Below are 21,960 nucleotides of genomic sequence, written 5' to 3' on the forward strand. Positions count from 1 at the left end.
AAAAAAACAAAATAATTTAACAAAATCCGCAGTTTACTAGTCAAATAATGTACAACAAAATCAGCAATAAATTGCGGCTTTCATCTTAACGTCCTAAAATTGCAGCCTATGTGGGAACTGGCTTGACCGGAGTCCAAACATAGCTGACAAATAGGCCAATAGCACTTTCCTGCAAAATGTTAAAATATCGTGCACTTAACTGTGATTAAAAATAAATAAAAGTTATTACTAACAATCAACTAGAGGACTGTAACAATATATTTTATAAGCCTCCTATAAAGGTGAGGAAACTTATGGTAAATCTTGTGTTTCTATGGTCCTCAAGCGAAACTGCAAAGTTTATTATAAGAACTTTGCAGCATTAGTAAGGACAAAAAGCAAATTTTTATTGGAAGTAGGAATAACAATTGATTACCTGTCAGAGTGTTTCCTAATGGCTGCAAATACTTGGGCATCCACTATTTTCTGGTCAGCCTTCCTGGTGTCACTTACTTTGTAACCCTGGAATTGAAAATTAATTTCTTTACAAAAATTCTAAAAAGTAGGCAACATAATAATTTGTTTGCACACAGATCAGTCCCACTATCAAAGTACTTTCATGGTTAATCCAAAGGTGTCCTAAGATTAAATCATCATCAAATTAACAACCATTAAAAAAACTGAAAATTAAGAACTCAAGAAATTCCTTACTTCCTTCTTCTTTTGAAAGATATCTCCCTCTTCCTTTTTGGCTCTCTTTTGCCTTTGCCTTTTGAAATAGGTGTCAGTGAGGTTCTTTGGAAGTTTCACTTCTTTGATGTTAACCTTTGTTTGGGTACCAATAACATACCGTTGACTTATTCGCCTCAATGGACAACCATTGATTTCATAGGGACCTTAAAAATAAAATAACAAGTGCCAAAAACAAAAAAAGTTTCCCACTAAACAAGTATAAAACAATATATATGGTCAGATGCAATTAATTAATATCATGGAACATCTTAAGGTGTCCTAAGTATATTCATCATGTTAAATGTTTCAACATTGGTGAAGCTACTAGAAACAATGCTTACCAGTAACTAAAAGCAAGCCAGAGCGAAGTTGCTTCAGGAAAACTACCCTTTTTCCTTTGTGAGCTCCTGCCAACAAAATAAGAATAGTACCTGGTGTGATTGAGGGCTTCAATGTCCTTTTGTGGTCCTTGAAGAGCTGCTTTGAAGGCCTCTTCTTAATTCTAAAATAGATTTGAATACCATTTCAACAACCAACACACAAAATGTTTAATTAGAAATAATCTGTATCAAATTGGTCTTCATTAGTCTATAATTGGCAATCAGTTGTTGAGATCAGTCCAATAAAAATCATAAGTTACTAAAAGAACTGAAGTGTCATATCTTACTTGTCTTGAGTGGGGTACACAGCCCTTCTCTTTTTTATCAACACATAACGTTTTCCTCCGTTTTTTTCACCTCCAATTTGTTTTTCAACAACTCGCCCAGGGTCACTGCAAAACCGATTCGACTTAGCAACACCCTTGGGCTTCCCCCCAAGTGTGTTGCTAGTCTTCTTCTTTTTATCAACTTTTTTGCCTATAAATTTATATAGAGCTTTTTTGTGGTAGACTGCGCTTCTGGAAAAGCGGACAACCCCATTGCCGAGATCATAATTCCTCGGCTTGGTAGACTTCTTCTTCTTCTCAGTGGGTGCCATCTGAAATACAGAGGAAACTCGGTGAAAACCAAAAAATTTGGAAATAAAAGTTTGGGTCAGAACATGTGAAATATTCAGAAATTAATATTAATATCGACACAGTACTTCAGCGGTGTCCTAAGGTTAAAAATCATCATTATAAGTTATTTATTTTGAAGGAAAACACAAAAAAATGATGGTTGAACTGTACCTAACATGTGTATCTTTAAAGCTTGAACACCTTTTTTAGGAGTTTATGGATTAAATATTAAAAAAATATTGGGGAATGATGCTTTTAGATGGTTAAGGAAATTGTAATGGAGCTAAATATTCGAGAAAAACTTAAAGATGTGTCTAATATTTTAGGATGAAGCGCAAAACTAGAAAAACTTTTCCTTACCTCCTCAACAGCTCTCCGCGAAAGGACATGTTGCCAAATTTTCAACGTCAATACCACAAGTCAATTCCGTCAGTGTCGATGTTAGGGTCATCCGTCAATTTTGGCTAGACGGTGCAACAGTAGACATTAGATTCCAGATTCCATTTGAAATATAGCGGTTAATAGAAATGGCCTAGTATTGAAACATTTTCAATAGTAAACTCAAAATATAACAAAGTGCTCAATAAAGATGCATTTACAAAAACTCATGAGATGTAATTCAATTTATGGCAACCGCAATTTTAAAGAAACTCTCTCATAATGCGGCAACATCGCACATAAAAACAGTGCATCAACGAAAATTGAAAATACACGCGAATTATTAAGCGGCAATGCCCAATTTACTCCAGCGCTAATATCGCAATGTTTTAAGCCCCCTGCTCATAAATAGACTTCGGATTACTTTAGAAACGATTAGATCATGTTGCGACACGATTCAACGCAACCTTGGAGATACGTATAAAGACAGCACTCAACTATGTTCTCTATAATAATCAAAAGCTGATCGCTCAAGAATCAAATTCACTAGATCCAAGCCTAATCTTTAAGGTTGCAAATCATTTATGGAGCGGTCACAAATGGCATTAAAAGATGCAACTCAAAATTGGGAGTAATAGACTTTTCGAAGGCAAACAAATATTGTGCTCGTCGAGTGATCTAGGATTGCTCGAGAGCAGTAAATTGAAAACACCAATAGTCAGAGCCTACTTGTCCTTTCCTGGTTTCATGGCCATTCGGACAAAAACAAAACTAACAAAACATTAGGAAAAGAAAAGGGAGAGAGGAATAGGAAATGAAGAAGAGTGTATCGTATTTTCATTGTCCATTAAGCTCCCATTTCCATTCAAGATGATTTTGTATTGCAATTGATACATCGTTTTTCTGGGACTCTGTCCTCTGGCTCTTACGTAAATACATTGGACTTCTCCTTACACTGCTGTGGTAATTAGAAAGTTGCGCCAGCGATCGGTATTTTCATTCTATCAACAGAAAAATCAACATGGCGTTGAGGAACAAGTGCAAGTGCTAATCGAATTATAAAAACAAAGACTCGGAAGTGATGGATTTAAAAAAGAGCGAGTGATGTTAGATTGTAAATATAGTGCAATTTCGATTGGAAGGCTCTGTAGTTCTAGCAGGTAGGTCTTTGACCCCGATTTTCATACAGAATGTTCTCAAAATAAACCGAGATTTAGGACACAGGACATAATACATCTATCGAATTTCAGATAGCATAGAGTGCTAGGAAACAGTCGCCTGTCGTTATGGCAGACAGCCAAGGGCAAACAGTTGAATACCAATGGGCTTACTCCATCATGGACTCAAGTCGAGTCTCCACTTTTCTTATTTCCATGCTCCTCATAGTTTATGGCAGTTTTCGAAGTCTGAATATGGAGCAGGAAGCTCGAGAGAAAGCTCATGGATCAGCAAATTGTCTCTTAAATCCTTCACAGACTGCCCAACCAGAAAATAACGTTCAGACATTAGATACCATGCATGCACTGTGCTTGCCTTTAGGAGCCAGTATTTCACTGTTGGTGATGTTTTTCTTCTTTGACTCCATGCAAATGTTATTTGCGATTTGTACAGCAAGTGAGTATATTGTATTTATTGTTGTAGGTCCATGAAAGTAGGGGTAATTTATATTAACTGAGACAAAGCTACTTTATTGGCTGCAATCAGAAGACTGAAGCTTCAATTCTTATCTTTATCATGAATTTACTGGACAGTTTTTTATGAGCCAATGGGGTGCAATTGGTGTCAAATATATAGCTTCTACTAAACAAATTGTATTTTGACTCTGTATGCAACAGCTTCTGCTTTGGTCCATGTTTGAGTCTTGATTTTCTTGCCTCAAGTTTCAGAAGAACTGGAAGGTGGAGAAGCACAGTTATTTCACTCAAACAAACTTTAAGCACTTTGTTACACATACTACAGTTGGTAACTGATTACATGTACCCCTAACAATAATTTAGCATAATGATAACTTTCACCACCAAATAACTTTAACAAGTGAATGAGCAAGCGCCTTTTTATCCAAATTTCAATTAAACTGCCAAGGGCATATTCTTTTTTAAAGCTAAGTTCTTAATATTTGTAATGGCCCAACGACTCTTTTAGATTCAAAAAATCTTTGTAAAATCATTGATTTCAAATATTCTATTTCTGTGCCTAGAATACAAAGAAAAGAATATTTCTCAAAGCAATGAGTTTTAACATGGGGTTAAATTAATAATACACCAAAAGTAACTTCTAATTAAACAATGCAGTGATAAGCGTGAGATTGAGTAATTACCTTTTTGAATACATAACTGATTCATTTTTCCTATCATTATCATGTAATGATAGGTTTTTAATTTCAAAACATGGAGATGAATATGCTTTAATTGGGAAATTAAATGCATTGAGCAAAATGGAATCCCCTGAATAAAAACCTAATTAATGTATTAATATCTTAATCATTTTTTCTTAAAGCAAACCTTTGTTTTAGTCATAGCGACAGTAGCTCTGGCATTTCTCCTTCTTCCAATGTGTCAGTACATCATCAGACCCTGCTCAGATGGCAACAAAATATCTTTCGGGATGTGTGGCCGGTTTACAGCCGCAGAGCTGCTCTCTTTCTCCCTTTCCGTCTTCATCGTTTGTATATGGGTGTTAACAGGTATTCTGCAAATAGAGCGATAACCCGCACACAAATGTTTGATTCTTTAGGTCACTGGTTGCTGATGGACGCCATGGGCATGGGTCTCTGCGTCGCCTTCATAGCTTTCGTCCGTCTACCCAGCCTCAAAGTCTCTACTTTGCTCTTGACTGGTTTGCTTATATACGACGTTTTTTGGGTCTTTTTTTCGTCCTACATTTTTAGCGCTAATGTCATGGTTAAGGTAAGGCAATTCATACCTAGATATTCATAGTTGCTCAAGAATATGACTCCCATGTAGGTTGCCACAAGGCCAGCTGAAAATCCTGTAGGTTTAGTAGCGAGAAAACTGCACATCGGTGGCGTTGTCAAGGAGGCCCCCAAACTGAGCCTGCCGGGGAAACTCGTATTCCCGAGCATTCACAACAGCGGACATTTTAGCATGTTGGGTATGCTTATTAATTTACGTATGAAAGAGGTTTAGCAGGGAATTTTGTAGGTCTAGGGGATATAGTTATGCCAGGGCTCTTACTTTGCTTCGTGCTGCGCTATGACGCTTATAAAAAATCACAAGGCTTGGCAGCTCCCGGCTCCAGGCTCACTTACTTCCATTGTTCCTTATTGGGGTACTTCTTGGGCCTCCTCACTGCCACAGTCAGTTCGGAAGTGTTCAAGGCGGCACAACCAGCATTGCTGTACCTAGTACCTTTTACTCTTTTACCCCTTTTGACTATGGCTTATCTCAAGGTAAATCCTTAAAGAGTGTGTCTTCTTGATGAAAGTCTCTTGGTTTTTTAGGGCGATTTGAGACGCATGTGGTCAGAACCTTTTAAGTCTTTAAGTGTAGCCAAACATTTGCAAGACGTGTGATATAAATCTATGGTACAACCATTATTATGTTAGGAAATAGTTACGAATTATTTTGTCTCGCCCTATATAAGTCGGTGCAGAATATGTTCTCTAATGTAACATCTCTGTTGTGGGTGTGACTACTTGCCACCTCCCCGTTCAGCAACGGTTTACACTTATTTGCGACCAAATGGACGAATAACTTAACATAGGTATGGATTTTTACTTTTTTCTATTTTCATGTGGTGAGTGCCACATATTACATACTATTGTTTGTGATACTCGTGAGGGGAGAAGTAGACAGATTCTGCATCTGAAAGGAGGCATTTTATAGGGGAGTTTTAAAGCTGTTCAAGACATTTTTAGCAAATTTGGCAACGAACTGAACAAAATGTTTTTGATCTTTCCGTCTTCGATCTTCATTTAGCAAGAATTACTTTAATTTTTCCTTTTCTATTGTTGCTTATGGGTGGCGATACGATATTATATGTTACGTGTTACGGTTTTTATCATTATAATAAGCAAAGACTGAATTACTGTAGGGTTACTGTCTTTCCACTCGTATAATCCGCTTCATGCCAGAATATGTTGCTTGAGGTATTTATTTCCATTCCATTTTATCAAATTTATCACAAGAGTCTTATTTTTGTACAATTTAATCTCACGACTAATACACATCACGAAGTGACATTAGAATCAAGTTGAAACTACGAGTGCGAGCTAATTTGAAATATGTAATTACATGCTGCCATATCTATCTCTAAATTGTAAGTAGGATCAATCGACCAGTGAATGAACGAATATAAGGAAACTTATTATTGTGGGAGTATGGGAAATCCTAATTTGGTTTCTGACAAAAGTCAGTTAATTAATGTATTCTTCGCTAATTCAAGTTGGACTTACTTTTTTCTCAGTTGTACTTTTCTTAATAGCTTATTATGCAATATCGATTGTGACATTCCATACTTAGGAGGTGCCTCATTTAGTAAAATTGTTCCATTTTTAATTTTATTAATTGCGAATTTTAAATTATGTTGAGTATACTGAAAACGAGAATCTTTTTTTTTTCAGTTGTCTGGAAGGCAATAAATGGTGATCTAGGTAATAAATCTTAAAAAGCCCTATTGATATTAATACACCTGCTAATACTTACGTAAATGGATGATTGCGAATCATTATATTTTTTTATTTTTATTGTTTGTAAACTGGTGACCACAATTTTTCATTCAACGGCATTCCACTGGTGATTGATTGACTCTACAATTTCCGCATTCTTGCTTGAAAGTGAGAACATATAACTTTAAATTATTGATCGCAGTTAATTTTTTGTTTTGTATTCGGAAAATGGATAACACTTTTTGCAATTACTGTCGTTTACTGCAACCTCTATAGCAAGCGGACTCTATTTTAATTTTGTCCTGAACAGTCTTTTCCCTAAAACAAACTAGATCTGAACTCCACCTTGTGATACTTCCCGAACAAACTAATTTTAATCTGACATGAACGACACCCGATTTAAATTCGTTGTAGTGTTGTTATAGAGCCTCACATGACTTACTTAGCAATCTCCCTAGTTTACGTGATTCCGTCATCATCACAATCATCACTAGCTCCATATAAAATTACACATATTCCTTTGTACATAATTATGCTCATTCATCCTACTAAGTACACGCACTGACCGACGTTTCTGCAATATTACGTCACTCAAACAACTCCTATTTATTTCCATTTTCTTTTAAATAGGCAACTTGTATATTTATAAATAAATAATTACTAAGAACAGAGAAGTGTTAATGTTAAGCAGAGGGACAAAAAATTCTTCATTAAGAACTGTTCACAATATATTTAAGCAAATTGCAGTTTGTTATGTTTTTTTTTTCAATAATGTGGACACATTTTTGTGTAAATGAGCAAGAACTACCTAGATCTAGTGTATATCTATAAGAGCATTTTGTGTTATTGTTTTTATATTTAAAATAATTTAAATAGTATTATATAAATATAATAGATCACGCGTTTGAATTACCACGAGTGTGATGCGGACTAGGAGGTGCAGGTGCAGTCGTCATTTATACAAACTCCTCGAAGTTTTCTTTCCTTGGATATGCAATATTCGCGACAAGCCTCAGATTCGTGGCCAGTAGATCCGAAACATCTGCCCTGAGCACGTTCTAAAAGTATTCTCTCAGGAAAAGCTCAGCTCAAAGTTGGAATTATTTACCTGGTTTTATAACAGTGGGAAGAGCTGAATATTCTCCGAATATTGCTAAAACTACAATGACAACGAACAAGCAGCTGCAAACCTTCATCTTGAATTTAAATGTTCGGTTGGTCGATTAATGTTAGTTTTGTCGTTCATTCGAAATTATCGCGAGCTTATTAGTTATGGCTGCTTTTCACGAAACCAATTATGAGTAGTGCGTAATTTTTGTGTCTGATAATTATACACATAGCTTCCTTTGAAACAAAAAAGGATACATTTATTGAAGTAAATTCGTTCATGGTTTGATAAGCTTTACGTAATTTCTATTCGAAACAGTGAAATCGCTGTGTTTTTTGAGTTGTGAGCAAATATATTCACACATCTATGGAGTTACTTTCAAAAATGAACTCCTGTACTCCATGTAAAATGAACCATCGTTTTAATAAAAATAAATTGAGGCTCTGCACAATCAAACAACTTATGTTGACCGAAAATTTGTAATTCAATCACTAAGAAACTGAATATAAAGCGGAATTAGCACTTATGTGGATATTTCGCTAACTTAAATCATTCTGCCGCCCAGCTGCTTAAATGCTGCAGATGCACTTTCCATTTTGGCAGTATGCGTTGCTCGAAGTTGCACACTTCTCGATGCAGAATAGTGAGCTTGGCATCACTTCGGATGATATGTACAAATACTTGTTGTCTTCTACCAGACATTCAAGGTTGGACGATTCATGAGAAGCCTCAGTGGTGATCTCGTATTCGAGAGTAGTTTCTACGAATGGTGTACTCTCTAAAAATTTTAAAGGATGTTTCAGGAATATTTATCCGAAAATGACGTAACTTACCCAAAGTCTCAATGTCTGTTTCCTGATTATCGCTTACTATTGATGCAAGAACTGCTCCGCATAACACAAGGAGCAATAAGGAGGCTTGCAGCTTCATTTTGGAATTTTGTGATGTTAAGAAAAACAGGGACAGATGGATTGTCGCAGACTTTTGGGTGTTTTATACGATCAGTAAGCAAACAATCCTCCATTTAATTTTAGTAAAGCAAACACTTTTAACAAAAAACTATATTGTCTGATCACCAACTATATCACAATCGGAAAACAATTGTTTGCTAAGAACTTTAAAGATTCGCCTTGATAGATTTTCAATTATATATCTATTGTTATTGAGCAAGCACGTGTGCGTTTTATTAGACACTGTCTAGCACAATAGAACATCGACAGATTGGGTCAACGATTAACATTTAATTGGAGTATTTTTTCAAGTTTTTTCTGAACTCCTCGAACACTGAAATAACAGAAAAATCATTTCTCCTGTAACAATCAGTACTTGAACAGTTTCGGGTTTTGTAAATCATGGAGACGCCCTCGCTTTACTTACAGACAAAAACAAGGAAGTTTTATTAACAATCACAGACTAGATTCTCTAAGATCGCTTCTGCAATTGAACTGAACATTGGCATTCCCAACGTACACCCATCGATTTCTTAATAGTATCTACGAACAGTAGTTTGGCTTGAAAATTACAACATGGGAACACTGAGCCGTCAAATTCGTAAGGCATCTGAACACACCAAGAGACAACCGATAAGGTACAACATGTCTTACAATGTTATTAGAGTATGTAAAAGGTGGAGTTGAATGTGACACAAAATGTTATCACTATCCAGCTTTAGAAAGAAATATATTAGAATATCACATTAAAATATACAGAAAAAAATGCAAATATGTACATTAAAAGAACTCTTAAAAGTTACCCTCTGACCTGATTGATTGCGTAGTAATCACTCCCATATTCCGAATTAGGTGCTTAAATACCTAAATGTGCTTGACTTTATAGACTAGAGAAATTCACTTTTCTAACAATTATTGGTCCAATAAATCAATACTATTACTGCAGACTTCAATTAAGCTAGGCAGCCATGGGCCAATATCTGATTTATAAACCTGCATAATAAATTTCCCACATCTGTATACTCAATAAATACCTAATTTAAAGGCAAAAATCTTCACAATTTCCACCAGTTTCGTACAATAAAAAATCCGTATTAATGTAGCTTCCCAAGCTCCATCTTCTTCTGTATTATCTTAATGGAATGATACAAAAATGTATCAACTAAACCAGCTACTGTATATACACCCCCGATTATCGCGCAAATGTTTGTTAGAAAATGACCCAAAGAGCGTTCTTGCTCAGTATATTTCACCATGAGGGGCGAAAGTTCGTATTGAAAGAAAACCCCCGGCATACCCGATTCACCACTTAATATAGATACAGTCTTCTGATGTTTGGTTACTGAAAATTGATTGCTGAAGATCATAGAGCCGTCTTTTCTCGCGTAGGATGTAGGTACTATTTTTATGTGGTACTGAAACATTGTCGCACCTAAAAGCAGAATGTTACATAATGTCAACAATTCTTTTTCAGTTACCTTCAGTAGCCACCCCTACAAAATCTTTCAGTGGGTTGTGGGTCTCACTGTCAATACTAGCACCAAAGGTTAATCGCCTTATATGATGAGTCATATTAAATTCGGTAGATGAAAAGGGCTGTACATCATGCACGTGGACGTGATTAATGCTAAAGCTCTTGCCAGGTGCTATGTGGAAACTACCACTAACTCTGAAATAATAATTACAATTTTTAAAAACACCTGACAACAAACTGCTGGACAAAGCTCACCGGTTGACTACTAAATTCCCATAAATTTGACAACCTTGTTTAAAGGCCGTCTTCAGTTTTTCACCAAATTTTTCTTCTTTGCACTGCTCTATATTCTCTACATTATCTAAAGCCCAACGTTTAGCTCTGAAATACATGTCAATCAATTAGCATTAAAACCCAAACAAATTATAACTTTAAGCACCTGTAGGCCTCTCTTACATCTTCACAAGTATTACAACAACCATCCCTAGCTCCATAACAACTACCACAATATTCAGTCTTATTTTTAGTGGTAATTTCCAATGTTTCATTCTTACTTCTTATGGTAATATCCTCCTTCTTAGGCTCCTCAATAGGATTGCCCTCCAAGTCTAGGCTCCTTTTGAATATGTTATGAGTTATCTGTAAAAAGATATAGCTCACATGGTTTTCTAATATATAATCTGATTGCTTACCTGTAAATGTTGGTCTCCTGATGAGTCCATGGCATCTAAAGCTAAAAAATCACATGAAACTTGTGGGACAATAATGTCTAATTGAATCTCAATGTTGGGGCTCCTAGAGGTGTCCACAAAGAGCTCTTCTGTTAGGTTTGGAGTCATGTAGCTCAGAACTTCCATCCAAAACAGTAGGCTGATTATGAGAATTGAAACTATGCTTATTGCTCCACCGCCGAGGGTCTGGATTCTCACATCTTCCAGGGTTTTAGGGTAAGCGTCGAACCTGCGGAGTTTCTTTATAAAATCCATTATGTTCTGCGAAGTGTGTGGAGTCTGAATGAAAATGGTGTTTGCGTGGATGTGTTTTCTGTCAAATAACACGTATTTCCCTCATATTACACAGGAAGTGTTAATTGGATTTGTTAGAACTTTACAGAGTTTTATCGACTATGAATTTTTTCACTGCAAAATTGCTTGAAAATTGGTTACAATTTTAAATTTTTGTCCACATCACACTTTCTTATCTCGTTAGGAAATGCGAAAGTAAAGAAAAAACAGTCAAATTTGGCATGTGACAATAGTACAACATACAAATTTCATGCACTACTTATCTCTCTTTAATTTCTGAGAGATTCAGGCGTGATAAACAAAGATGCGTATATCAACTGGGTTAATTGCTGAGGTATATTTAGTAGCGTTGCTAAATATAGCCAAAAAGATTACTCTTTAGGAAACCTTCCAAAGTCTCGGTTTATTCTATGTAGCATCGTGAAATCTTATTTGTTTTCTTTGTTAATTCTGCTTGGTATTTCTCGTCAGGAATAAATAAGGTGAAGTAAAACATTTCTAAAATTGTCAACGTCCGACAGAAGTGGATACGATACGATCAGCGCTTAACTTTGAATTATACAATAACGTATGCAAATCATCGTTCTTAGTCGTTAAAAGTATACATCTCGATATAAACCCTTTCAATATTTAATCTTTATTAGACTGATATTACTTAATAAGTAACAATACAAGTTCCAAATGCAACATCCAACTTGACTTCAAGTTTCAAGTCGCTCTTTTATTCCTGGTTTTAAGCATTGTCCTTCTTTCGCAACACCTCCCCGCACTTTGTTTCATTTTCACCCATCTGAAGCTCTTTGATGGGACTGTTAGAGCCTTCAGCATTAACGCGGCACTGACCCGCTGACAAATCTCCCGTCTTCGCCAGTTGATGTATAACATCATCAGCATCTAAGGCTAAAATTCTCAGCTCTTTTTTCATGTTTTTAGACAATGTGACTTCTTCAGAAGCATACACCAAATCCTGTTTCTTAAATATTTTAAATAACTCCTCGTTACGAGCAGCTACTTCTTGGTGCTCTGTGGCTTCGTGGCTGTAGAGCAAGTGTTTTCTTCCAAATTTCATATTGCAATGTTTGCATTCGTATTTTAGAGTTTTGTGTGTTTCCCGCACGTGTTTTTCTAATTCTTCTTTGGATGTTTTGCGAACGTGGCATATAATGCAACTGTTTGAAAAATTGAAATGTTCACAAAGTTACACAACGCTTAAAAAGTTACCTTAATGAGAAATGATCCGGGTCTTCGTGAATTTTCATGTGGTTTTTCAGGCTCATCGCCGATTGAAGAGTAATTTTACATATAGCACAGCGATACTTTCGGATTTTAAAATGGACCTAGAAGTAGTCCTCTATGGTTATTGGTCGTAAAACATGAATCCATATTCTCACCTTATAATGTATCTCTAAATTATAGTTATTCGCCAGCACTTTATTGCATATAGTACACACGCAGGGTCCTAAAAGAAAAACAAAGCAATGAAAAGGTTGTTCTTGCAGTTATTTTTAAATTGCACAATGTTGGTTTCAATACTGAATATCAATCCCACTGCTTTATTGACTTAGTAAGTATGTTGATCAGTGTGCAAAAGAAGGACTGAGAATATCCCCCTCAGGTACCAAACTCTTCTGCAGAAATGGGGTTAGACTTATGAGAGATACTTACTTCGATATTGAGAAAGCTTTCGAGCTTGTTTTTTTTGGTTCTCATCGTGGTCCTTTTCTATGTGTACCGATAGCTCGTTTCCGTTTTTAAATCTGAAAATATTAACGAATAAACTAAGGATAATCTTCCCCTAACTTAATTAAAAACCCACTTCATTTTGCAAAACATGCATTGGGTATGCCATCGCAAGTGCCTGATCATGTAGTCTTTTCTAGGGAACGTTTTATTACATTCAGGACAAATAAATGCATTTGTATCTGTTTTTTCATGAACAGTTCTAAAAATTTAGGTAAAACATAGAGCTGTATGATCGCTTACCACTTATCGCAACTTACACAATATGTAGTTTCAGCTCTCCAGCCTTAGCGAAAGGTCTTCCGCAAGTTTCACATACAAAATCCTTTTTTTTAACTCCGTGTTTACGGGCAACATGAAGCTTCAAATATCGCGGTATTTTGAATTGTGCAGAACACTGATTGCAGCTGTACGTCTCGGTACGTTCAGCTTAATGTTAAAATTAAGTTAATCGTTTTTGTATTAGTTTAGTACTCTACAAAACTCACTGTGCAAAACGGAAATATGTACTTGCAATGCTCCAGGCGTTTTCACTACTTTTCCACATTGGTCGCACATAAATCTCTCAGTTGCATGCACTTTTAAATGAGCCGTCAATGACTCTTTGGAGGGAAACGATTTATTGCAAGTCTGACAAACGAAATTAGGATGGACATCAATGCAATGATCTTTGAACTCTTCTTGTGTAAATCTAACATTTAAATTTTGGCTATTATCTTTAAAAATAAATAATTAGACGTTTAAAAATTCGTACTTTTCTGGGCACAGTATGCACGTCACATAGTTACAACAAGGTGCATCAGCAACATCCTTTCTATGTTCTTCAAATTCACTCTCCCTTAGAAACTTTCTTTGGCACCTTTCGCAGGTATAGCCACATTTCCCGCGATTTTTAAACGCTGTCTCATGCCGAACGAGCTCTTTTCTAGCTAGGAAAACATGTAAGGTTAAGTTCTCTCTCCATTTTTGTCCCACAGACTTACTCAAAAAGTTTCTTAGACACTTGGTGCAACTATACGAGGGTGGAATATGACGTCTAATTACATCCGTAATGCCGTGAGCTGCACGGAGGTGGATTCCAAAGCTCTTGTATGATCTGAACCTCTGTGAGCATTCTTGACAATTGTATGAATACTTGGTAGGGCGTTTTATGGCCTTCTTTTTATGCTGCAGCATGTGATCTTGATATTCGCACCTGAAGTGCCATGTTTCTCTCTAGACTGTCATTAACGCGATAGATCGTACGCACCGACTTGGAAAATATACACTACATCTTAGACAAAAGTTTGCAACCTCAGATGATGCATGAACAAGTTTTTTCCTTGCAGAAGACTTTTGCTCCTCCTGTTGAGGCGGCAGTTCTTCTTTTTGTGGAGTAACATAAGAAACCCGCATATCAAAAGTTTCAATCATATTTATAGGCATCTTATAGTCCATATCATTGCCTAAAATCTGCGTGTATATTTCGTCCATATTTGATTTATTATCTGGGTTCTAAAAGAACATTTACAACATTACATTAGGTGAAAACTCGATTTATAATAATCAACTGGAAATACCTGTTGCTCTTGTACTGAGTCACAATTATTTGATCCATTAACATCAGTGTAGTTATCGATATTTTTTTCCGACTTTATCAAAGAATAGTAATCAGGACCGTGGAATTCTATTGACATTTTTTCCTCTTCATTTTCATTATTACTCTCAAAAGTATAGTGCTCGTCCTCATTCGCCGATGAATTAACATTTACTGAGTTCTCCACCAATTCCTTTTTGATGATTTTTTCAGAGTCTAGGCACTGGTTTATAAACTTATATGTGATTTTTAGGCTTCGAATGCAAAAGTGACATATAGGATCGGTATTTACAATGGTCTGTAATAAATTATATCTATGTTTCATTCAAAACCTACTGCAAAGACAAGTATATGTATTTTGATCCACATCAAGCATATTACCAATTGAGGGATACAAAACAGGAGTTTATCCTTAATGGTTTCATTTGACTTGTATTGCCAAACTCCAGAAACTTCAGTTAGACAATCCTTTTTTTCCAAACAAAACCGGCAGGGCGATGGTGATTCCAACTGAGAAGTTGGTTTATTCTCATTTTTCTCATCTGAAAATTAAAGTGTATAAAATAATACAATAAAAAAAGTGTGTTTTGCATACTCACATTTGCGTCTACTTGATGACTCTGGCATATAATCAAATATGGTTGGAATGGCATGAATACTAAGGGTTTTACGGTTTCCTTGCAGGAAAATGAATTGTGGATCAAAATGCTTTTCACATAACTGATAATTTCTATGTAACATTTCATGCCCCTGAAGATCTTCTCTTTTACATGCATTCAGCCAAATAGCAGCTCTACAAAAGTTTCTTTGATATTTCAAGAAGTTTATTTTCAATGCTTTATAATTAAAGAAACGAAAATACCAAGCAAAATAGGTCATTTCACTCAAGTTGCTTCCAATCCTGTTCTTGTCAGATTGGATATGGCTTTTGATCTGCTCCACTCAATTCAATCTACTTGCAAAAGAAAATTAAATTGAGATTTTTAATCTGATTCAAAAGGTGCATATGAGTGTTTTTCAAGTGGATGGAGCTTTATCAGGTCCAAGAATAAAATTGGATGTCTCTACATGTACTCAAGAATATTAGAATTTTATTTTCTTAAATTTCCGTTTCTGCATTAGTTTGTCTATTTGGTTTATGCCTTACCTGGCACGGTCTTTTGGAAATGAAAAAAACCTGGTTGTCACTTCAGTTTGTGCTGGACAAAAACGATAAACACAACGATTACGTTTAGTTGTTTTTGTAGCCATTTTTCAAGCAAGATTGTTGAAATTATTCACTTCAGGCTGTTGTTACTGCAGTACTACTATGTCATGAGGTTCTGTAAGCAATAGGAAATGCCTGTATGTGAAGAGGTCATCTCAAAGGAGTTTAAACCGATTATACATATATATATTAAATTTATCAACATTCGACACATGTTACCTCAGAAACAGTTTATTAATTTAATTGAAAAAAAAGATACAACGTGTCCAAAGACCAACTTTCAATGTCGAGTGGTGTTAGCTAAGTGCTATACCTATCCTACGCGCAAAATTTTCTCCCTTACTATGCTACTACTCCTATGACCAGACCGATGGTGTCTCTTCCTTGTACACAACGCTCATACGCTCCTTCTCGTCCTATTAATACTACTAACATTAATCCTCCTCCTCTAAGCCTTCTCTCTAATCCTCTCTATGACCGCCTCTCACCCTCTAATTATTGCTTGTCATTGGGAAATGTTAATTTAATATTTAGATTGGTTAATTCGTTTAAAGCGAAGCCTAAATCTTCGACTATTGTTTTCTTCACTAGTTTAACGGATTAAACAAAGACACAGACATCTACAGAGGAAGTGTGGCGAATGACGCTGATCAGCAAGCGACCAAATTCAATCATGACATGTCATCAGATGACACATTTTCTAACCTCACAATTTAAAAAAATATAAAGTTTTGTATGAACTTGTTTCTTGTGCTTAATTTTTTAAAAATTCTTTAAAAATGCGTTTTCATCAATCCGTTGTGGGTTTACCATCATAACTGACTTAATCTACAATTTATCGCCTTTATTAATCCAGCACCCCGCTCGAGGATGCATAAAAGAACCCAACTTCACACAACCAACTATTTCAGGAAAGAGGTAAGTGAAAAAAAATCGATTTTAAAAGCAGAATAGTCCCTAATTAACTGGTGGTGGGTTAATTGTGAAGAATCTTTAAATATATGCTACAGTCGTCCTTGGGATTATTTAACCAATAGTGGGGAGACTTTTGACTGAATTTTTAAAATCACTTTCCTAAGATCATCCACAGTCATCAGTTGCAAAATGCGCTTCACACTGCAAGTTACTCACGGAAGATTTTACGAAATGTATGTGTGATATTCATGGAGTTAAATAATTACTTCTCAATGGTAAGTTGTGAAATGTTACAGTGCAGCTGTTGTCAGTAATTATTTTCATTGGTTGCAATGAATGCATTGTATCATCTTTATTTCTGTGGCTGTTCCCACCTGCGTCGTATTAAATAGAAGAAATCTATGGTTTCATAATTTTCATAACATAAATATGAAAGTTCTTCATGCTGCTTACTGCTCTGTATTTACAGCTGTACAAATTGGGGACACAGGTGCCATGATGTTATGCAAGCTGAAGATCTTCATTTTGCTAATATTACTCTTGTAGAGGGGGCTTTCTTAATTCTATAAATATTAATTACACAGAAATATATGAATATCCCATTCAAAGATATGAGTCCATATGAAATGTTTGGTATTTTTGTGTAGGAAAATTACAATTTACGGGATATGTGAAATCTGTAGTTGATGTGAATCAATCATGGCCCTTGTTCCCCTCAATGTTTCCCTTAAGGAAGGCTAATTAAAAAAATTTAATAGTAGGTAATGAATAGGAACATAAGGTCTTGGTTAAACCTTTTTCCATTTAAGACAAAATGTTCAACAATAGATTAATAGGTGAATTCTCTCTGCTCTGCATTATGTCTAATTTTGATTGAAGGTTACTGGTTCATTTGTTATCACCACATTTTGATAAGGATTTTTTCAAGATAATACTTACAGGGTGACTTAAAGTTTCTCTGTTCCAAATCAAGGAAATCAAACAATCCTAAAAGTGAAATGTAATCAACAATTACCGTATTATTTGCACATTGAAACTGATATTCAAGTAAATTTAGTTGAGCCTGATGCTTTTACTGATAATGTGAAGTGCCATAAAGAAAGTATGGACTTGCATGGTGATAGATCATTAATCTCTTATATTAAGTTTAAAGCATGTGGATTGCAAATTGTTACTATCAATTAACGCAGCACGTGATGAGTTTCATTTTTTGCCGAATGGTTGCTATGCCCCCAATGAGGTCTTGTACCTTAATAAGTTCTCAATTGTAACTATAATGGTAATTAAAAATGCAAATATGCTTTTTTGAAAAACTTTCAAGCAGGTGCGATCCAGTTTGATTTATGAAAGAACGCGATATAACTTAGAGTTTCCTAATGTTTGTACAGTAGCCAAATTTAAAATATCATGGGGGCCTTTGTATAATTTCCCATTTATCATTTCTGAAAACCATCATGATATTTGTTTATTATTGAAATGCAACGTGAATTTTAGGAAGAGGTTTTCCTTTTAACACGACTTAGAGCTCAAAAAATTAAGCAAAATGTTTTTGTAATTTTTTTTTTAATCTTAAAAACAACCGAATTATATGTATGAAAAAAGTAAAAAAAAGTATTGTTTTTTAAATGACGATTTTCATCGCAATGAACCAATAAGTTTCACGAAATCACCAGATCTAAATCTATCTGATTTTTATCTCTGGAGTTATGTGAAAGTATTGTGTTTCCGCCTGAATTTAACATAGTGGCAGAATTGCGTAAACGGATAGAAAACGTCGCAGAAATACTATATCGAGGAAAAACATATCTTCCGACAGCATGTACAGACTCGTGCTTAAGGAAAGCAAGAATTTGTGTAAATGAGAATAATGGCAACAGTTTTGAAAATCTTTCATGGCCAGTCCCGAAGAGAATAAAAATTAAAGGCTTTTTTATGTATTGGTCTTTCATATGCGCATATTTCGGTTATTTTTGAGATTCCGAAAAAATGTTGTATAAAGATTTTGCTTAGTTTTTTAGGGTCTTTATCATTTAAGAAAGAAAACCGATACTTAAGATTCACCCTGATTATTTAAATGAAGGAATTAAAATTTTGTTTGGTTGTTGTGCTCATTTCGCGTATGCTATTCTTTTCAATTCACATTGTTACCATAATGATCTTAATTTAACAAAAATGGTAAAATTAACCTTTTTATCCACTAACATACCTTAAGCATTAAATTATGTGAAGTTATTGCTTAGATCAACTAATTAAATTATTCTCTGTTTCAGGCAAAAAGAGCCAGCATAATCTACCCGCTACTACTTCTAGCAGTAGCTGCCCTTTTCGTACCCTACTTCATTCTCCGAGAGTTGGAATGGGAAGAGCATGTGTCTATCAGCAAAGGCTTTTGCCTCTTTGCCAGCGGCCTTCTCTTTTTTCCTTCGTTGTTCCTTGTCCTAAATAATGTACAACTTCACACTCAAACAGGCAGAAAGTTTGTGAAATCCTGCAAGCTATGTCATAGCGAAGTTTATGACATCAGCAACAAGTACGTTAAACGCAATAGTCTGTGGTGTACTTACCAAAACGTTTCAGGTGCGTTTCTGCGGTACAGGCTTTGTTTTGCTGTTTTACTGGGCTGACTTCGGTGCAGTACTCTTGCTCCAGGGACGTGCTAAGAACGTCGCATTATGTCTCGGAGGCTTATGCCTGGTTCGGTGCAGCCTATTTCTTCTATGATTTGTGGTCAATGTACACTGTATGGAGTGCTAAGGTAAGTTGCCGATAGACGTTTAAATCTACGTGTAACTTGGAGTTTGAGCAGATGAGCCAGCCTCAAATGAACGGAGCGCAGAACAAAATACTACTTAAAGCCATGAGGGTGACTGCCTACTTAAGTAGCAATTTTCTCATGGTGTTTCACCATGTTTTTATAGGATGTTTTGGATTTTTGGTGATCACGGTAAGCGCAAGAAATGCAGGAGTATTCACAAGCTAATGACTTTTTAATAGTATCTCAGAGGAGGATTGGGAGACTGCTTTTTCGGCTTCGTTTATCTTATGGAGGCCAGTACGCCCTTCGTCTCTTTACGGGGCATTTTAACCAAATTGGGGCTTAAAAATTCCAAGTGGTACGTGGCAAATGGATTGGCAATGCTAAGCACGTTCTTCATATTCCGTGTTGCCATGTTCCCCTACGTTATCAACTTATTCGCTCAAGCAATACAAGTTGACTTTTTTACGGTAAACTGCTTAATGCACAGTGTAAAAGCCCCAATTAACTTTGAGTTAACTTTTAGGCTGTGAAGAGGTTGCCGAGGAATTGTTTAATAAGCATCAGTCTCTTGCTGTTTCCTCAGATCTATTGGTTTTTATTGATGCTGAAGGGCGCTACGAAGTTGCTCTTTTCGAAAAATGGATGTGACAAACTAACTAATAATAACAATTTAAGGAAGAAGACGCGATAGTTTGTTGGGTTAACGTAAGGTGAAGTAAAGCTGGATTTATACAGCCCATAGCCACGACATAGGAAGGTCATATCTCTAACTTTCTGTCCATTTTTCGCGCATTATGTTGAGTTATGCGCTGAATAAACCCAGTACATGTTTTGCAGGTGTTAGCTTTATAATTAATTTATAGAATTTACTGGTGGCTGTGATTATTTTTAGTATAGTTCAATTGTAAGTTTCGAGTTTACCAGTCTGTGCAGGTATTTTTTAATTCTTTTATGTTATAAGCAATTGCCCCTTTAGTGAAGCCAATCTTTAAAGAGTGAAGTGTGAAGGCATAAGTGTTATGAAGTTTCAATAATTATCTGTTTGCGATTTATGTTTGTATTAGTGTTTTAGCCATTTTTATAAATCACTATAACTTTATTGCCGTGGTACACACATAGGTGCCAGCATCAGCATTTTATATCCATATATTTGAAAAAATTAACTCTTTATAAAAAAATAGAAATGAAACTATATTTTCGGGAATTTTGCAGCTAAAAGTGTACCTACCTCACATAATAAATGTATTTTTGTAACCGTTCAGAGTATACCTACATTAGAGTAGCAAAAAACACGTTTTAACGTTGTTTACGCAAATAAAGAAAATTTATGTATTTGTAAACAAGGCGATTCCAAAGTTGGGAAAATCTTTCTAATAGCAAGCAAGGCCTTAAAAAATAGCCAGGGCAACTTTGGAATCGTTCTGTATATCGCATGGCCGGATAATGGGAAATTACGATTGAAATGTAACTCGACTTAGCTAACACTACCAACTAAATGTTTAGTGTTCTATCCATCTAAGAGGCCTGCTATGCTGAAATGTAGATCGGAAATAAGGAATTTTTCCTATATTTTTTAGATATAAAAAGCTGTTTGGAGACTAAAAGATTTGTGTCCGAAGATAGTTATCCCATAGGTTAAATTAATAGTCACTATATGGTGTTGTGCTTTAGGTGTCTTAAAGGAACTGAAAACGTTTTTAATTGCCAACATGTTTTTCGAATTTAACGCGAAGTAGCCAAATATCAAATTTAGATTATGTGATATAGCGTTTATTAAAAGAAAAATTTAGTTTTTTCAATAACACTGAAATCTATTAACAACTTTTAATTGGTTTAGTTACATATAATTTACATATAAAGTTTATTCATCATTTTGGCAAGAAGAGAGGTTGTGTCAGACGGCTGTCAGACCAAATGAAGAAAAAATATCTCTTCCTTGCCTTAATTATACAATTAAAATATGCGCAAATAATAGCAATGTTGTGGCAACCAGAAGTGCTTATGAAGCTGGGAATTTCTGGCATGAGAGTCCCATCCGCTTCGCTGAATAATTCTTAGTTTATTTGTAAATAAAACCAGTCGCCTACTAAGACACGTTGTCTTTTTCGTACGGGGACTGGTAAATTATTTATTTTATAAAAGTGGAACGTAGAATAAGTTATAAGGGGAGATTAATTCTGCTTTGATTTGCTCATCAACCTGTTTTACAGAGCTTTAATGCACACCTAATGTTATTTTGATTATTTGTTTTTATCGGCTTAGTTCTACTGGATGAAATCCCAAAAAATTGCATGGAATTAGTTGGAAATTCAACCCGCGAACTGAGCGAATAAAAGTCATTTTAACAAGTCAAAAAAATTTGAGATTTTGGAAATAAACGGGGCTATATTCTCACTAAAACGAGTTGATTTATTTGAAGAAGACATATTCCATTTTAAATTTGCTCAGATGATTTTTATAAATTGACCAAACCAAGGCAAATTACTTCTGTCTT

At 35.4% G+C, this 21,960-nt stretch overlaps 5 protein-coding genes across 8 annotated transcripts; 2 read left to right on the plus strand and 3 right to left on the minus strand.

The window, feature by feature from the left end:
* Window positions 1-12: 12 nt before the first annotated feature.
* Window positions 13-2,160, minus strand: RpL6 (ribosomal protein L6). 2 transcript variants are annotated; one of them, XM_066292758.1, is made up of 6 exons: window positions 2,069-2,160; window positions 1,379-1,689; window positions 1,053-1,213; window positions 691-875; window positions 416-501; window positions 13-169 (listed from the first exon to the last, which is right to left on the minus strand). In XM_066292758.1, the coding sequence occupies exons 2-6, from the start codon at window positions 1,687-1,689 to the stop codon at window positions 94-96; spliced, it is 819 nt and encodes a 272-aa protein (XP_066148855.1). In that variant the 5' UTR covers window positions 2,069-2,160; the 3' UTR covers window positions 13-93. The 2 variants fall into 2 exon arrangements, with proteins under 2 accessions (XP_066148855.1, XP_066148856.1); XM_066292759.1 differs by lacking the exon at window positions 2,069-2,160 and adding an exon at window positions 1,880-2,031.
* A 656-nt stretch (window positions 2,161-2,816) lies between these two features.
* Window positions 2,817-7,609, plus strand: SppL (signal peptide peptidase-like protein). The gene is made up of 7 exons (XM_066292612.1): window positions 2,817-3,246; window positions 3,337-3,700; window positions 4,599-4,769; window positions 4,820-4,992; window positions 5,050-5,197; window positions 5,248-5,495; window positions 5,547-7,609. Exons 2-7 carry the CDS (start codon window positions 3,373-3,375, stop codon window positions 5,616-5,618), a joined length of 1,140 nt encoding a protein of 379 aa, XP_066148709.1. The 5' UTR covers window positions 2,817-3,246; window positions 3,337-3,372; the 3' UTR covers window positions 5,619-7,609.
* A 1,875-nt stretch (window positions 7,610-9,484) lies between these two features.
* On the minus strand, window positions 9,485-11,471 carry LOC136344814 (endoplasmic reticulum-Golgi intermediate compartment protein 3). Its single transcript, XM_066292611.1, has 5 exons — window positions 10,938-11,471; window positions 10,685-10,884; window positions 10,501-10,626; window positions 10,250-10,440; window positions 9,485-10,203 (listed from the first exon to the last, which is right to left on the minus strand). The coding sequence occupies exons 1-5, from the start codon at window positions 11,229-11,231 to the stop codon at window positions 9,866-9,868; spliced, it is 1,149 nt and encodes a 382-aa protein (XP_066148708.1). The 5' UTR covers window positions 11,232-11,471; the 3' UTR covers window positions 9,485-9,865.
* Window positions 11,472-11,884: 413 nt separating this feature from the next.
* LOC136345149 (PR domain zinc finger protein 5-like) lies at window positions 11,885-16,294 on the minus strand. Of its 2 annotated transcripts, none has more exons than XM_066293188.1 (15): window positions 16,137-16,294; window positions 15,734-15,908; window positions 15,186-15,379; window positions 14,968-15,128; window positions 14,570-14,884; window positions 14,260-14,504; window positions 13,994-14,205; window positions 13,765-13,939; window positions 13,499-13,701; window positions 13,271-13,439; window positions 13,087-13,212; window positions 12,936-13,027; window positions 12,662-12,729; window positions 12,492-12,607; window positions 11,885-12,439 (listed from the first exon to the last, which is right to left on the minus strand). In XM_066293188.1, exons 2-15 carry the CDS (start codon window positions 15,835-15,837, stop codon window positions 12,004-12,006), a joined length of 2,616 nt encoding a protein of 871 aa, XP_066149285.1. In that variant the 5' UTR covers window positions 15,838-15,908; window positions 16,137-16,294; the 3' UTR covers window positions 11,885-12,003. The 2 variants fall into 2 exon arrangements, with proteins under 2 accessions (XP_066149285.1, XP_066149286.1); XM_066293189.1 differs by having other exon boundaries at window positions 16,107-16,294.
* Window positions 16,295-16,481: 187 nt separating this feature from the next.
* Window positions 16,482-21,866, plus strand: LOC136345151 (TLC domain-containing protein 3A). 2 transcript variants are annotated; one of them, XM_066293190.1, is made up of 6 exons: window positions 16,482-16,711; window positions 18,979-19,238; window positions 19,286-19,463; window positions 19,506-19,652; window positions 19,703-19,933; window positions 19,990-21,866. In XM_066293190.1, the coding sequence occupies exons 1-6, from the start codon at window positions 16,664-16,666 to the stop codon at window positions 20,155-20,157; spliced, it is 1,032 nt and encodes a 343-aa protein (XP_066149287.1). In that variant the 5' UTR covers window positions 16,482-16,663; the 3' UTR covers window positions 20,158-21,866. The 2 variants fall into 2 exon arrangements, with proteins under 2 accessions (XP_066149287.1, XP_066149288.1); XM_066293191.1 differs by having other exon boundaries at window positions 16,484-16,711; window positions 19,515-19,652.
* Window positions 21,867-21,960: the final 94 nt, after the last annotated feature.

The sequence above is a fragment of the Euwallacea fornicatus genome, chromosome 18, assembly GCF_040115645.1.
Source record: "Euwallacea fornicatus isolate EFF26 chromosome 18, ASM4011564v1, whole genome shotgun sequence".
In the NCBI taxonomy this organism is placed as follows: Eukaryota; Metazoa; Arthropoda; class Insecta; order Coleoptera; family Curculionidae; genus Euwallacea; species Euwallacea fornicatus.

What these genes read in the sequence shown, in the direction of transcription:
- RpL6 (XM_066292758.1), bottom strand. Translation starts at nt 1,689, where the DNA reads ATGGCACCCACTGAGAAGAAGAAGAAGTCTACCAAGCCGAGGAATTAT. An exon ending in GTGTACCCCACTCAAGACAA is followed by an intron (nt 1,214 to 1,378) that starts GTAAGATATGAC and finishes AATCTATTTTAG; the next exon opens with AATTAAGAAGAGGCCTTCAA. An exon ending in TGGCTTGCTTTTAGTTACTG is followed by an intron (nt 876 to 1,052) that starts GTAAGCATTGTT and finishes TTTATTTTTAAG; the next exon opens with GTCCCTATGAAATCAATGGT.
- SppL (XM_066292612.1), top strand. Translation starts at nt 3,373, where the DNA reads ATGGCAGACAGCCAAGGGCAAACAGTTGAATACCAATGGGCTTACTCC. An exon ending in GCGCTAATGTCATGGTTAAG is followed by an intron (nt 4,993 to 5,049) that starts GTAAGGCAATTC and finishes ACTCCCATGTAG; the next exon opens with GTTGCCACAAGGCCAGCTGA. An exon ending in CGGACATTTTAGCATGTTGG is followed by an intron (nt 5,198 to 5,247) that starts GTATGCTTATTA and finishes GGAATTTTGTAG; the next exon opens with GTCTAGGGGATATAGTTATG.
- LOC136344814 (XM_066292611.1), bottom strand. Translation starts at nt 11,231, where the DNA reads ATGGATTTTATAAAGAAACTCCGCAGGTTCGACGCTTACCCTAAAACC. An exon ending in GATGTAAGAGAGGCCTACAG is followed by an intron (nt 10,627 to 10,684) that starts GTGCTTAAAGTT and finishes CATGTATTTCAG; the next exon opens with AGCTAAACGTTGGGCTTTAG. An exon ending in TGTAGGGGTGGCTACTGAAG is followed by an intron (nt 10,204 to 10,249) that starts GTAACTGAAAAA and finishes TTCTGCTTTTAG; the next exon opens with GTGCGACAATGTTTCAGTAC.
- LOC136345149 (XM_066293188.1), bottom strand. Translation starts at nt 15,837, where the DNA reads ATGGCTACAAAAACAACTAAACGTAATCGTTGTGTTTATCGTTTTTGT. An exon ending in TGTTTTGTATCCCTCAATTG is followed by an intron (nt 14,885 to 14,967) that starts GTAATATGCTTG and finishes AATTTATTACAG; the next exon opens with ACCATTGTAAATACCGATCC. An exon ending in GTGTCTAAGAAACTTTTTGA is followed by an intron (nt 13,940 to 13,993) that starts GTAAGTCTGTGG and finishes ATGTTTTCCTAG; the next exon opens with CTAGAAAAGAGCTCGTTCGG.
- LOC136345151 (XM_066293190.1), top strand. Translation starts at nt 16,664, where the DNA reads ATGCATAAAAGAACCCAACTTCACACAACCAACTATTTCAGGAAAGAG. An exon ending in ACACTGTATGGAGTGCTAAG is followed by an intron (nt 19,464 to 19,505) that starts GTAAGTTGCCGA and finishes TGTAACTTGGAG; the next exon opens with TTTGAGCAGATGAGCCAGCC. An exon ending in TACAAGTTGACTTTTTTACG is followed by an intron (nt 19,934 to 19,989) that starts GTAAACTGCTTA and finishes GTTAACTTTTAG; the next exon opens with GCTGTGAAGAGGTTGCCGAG.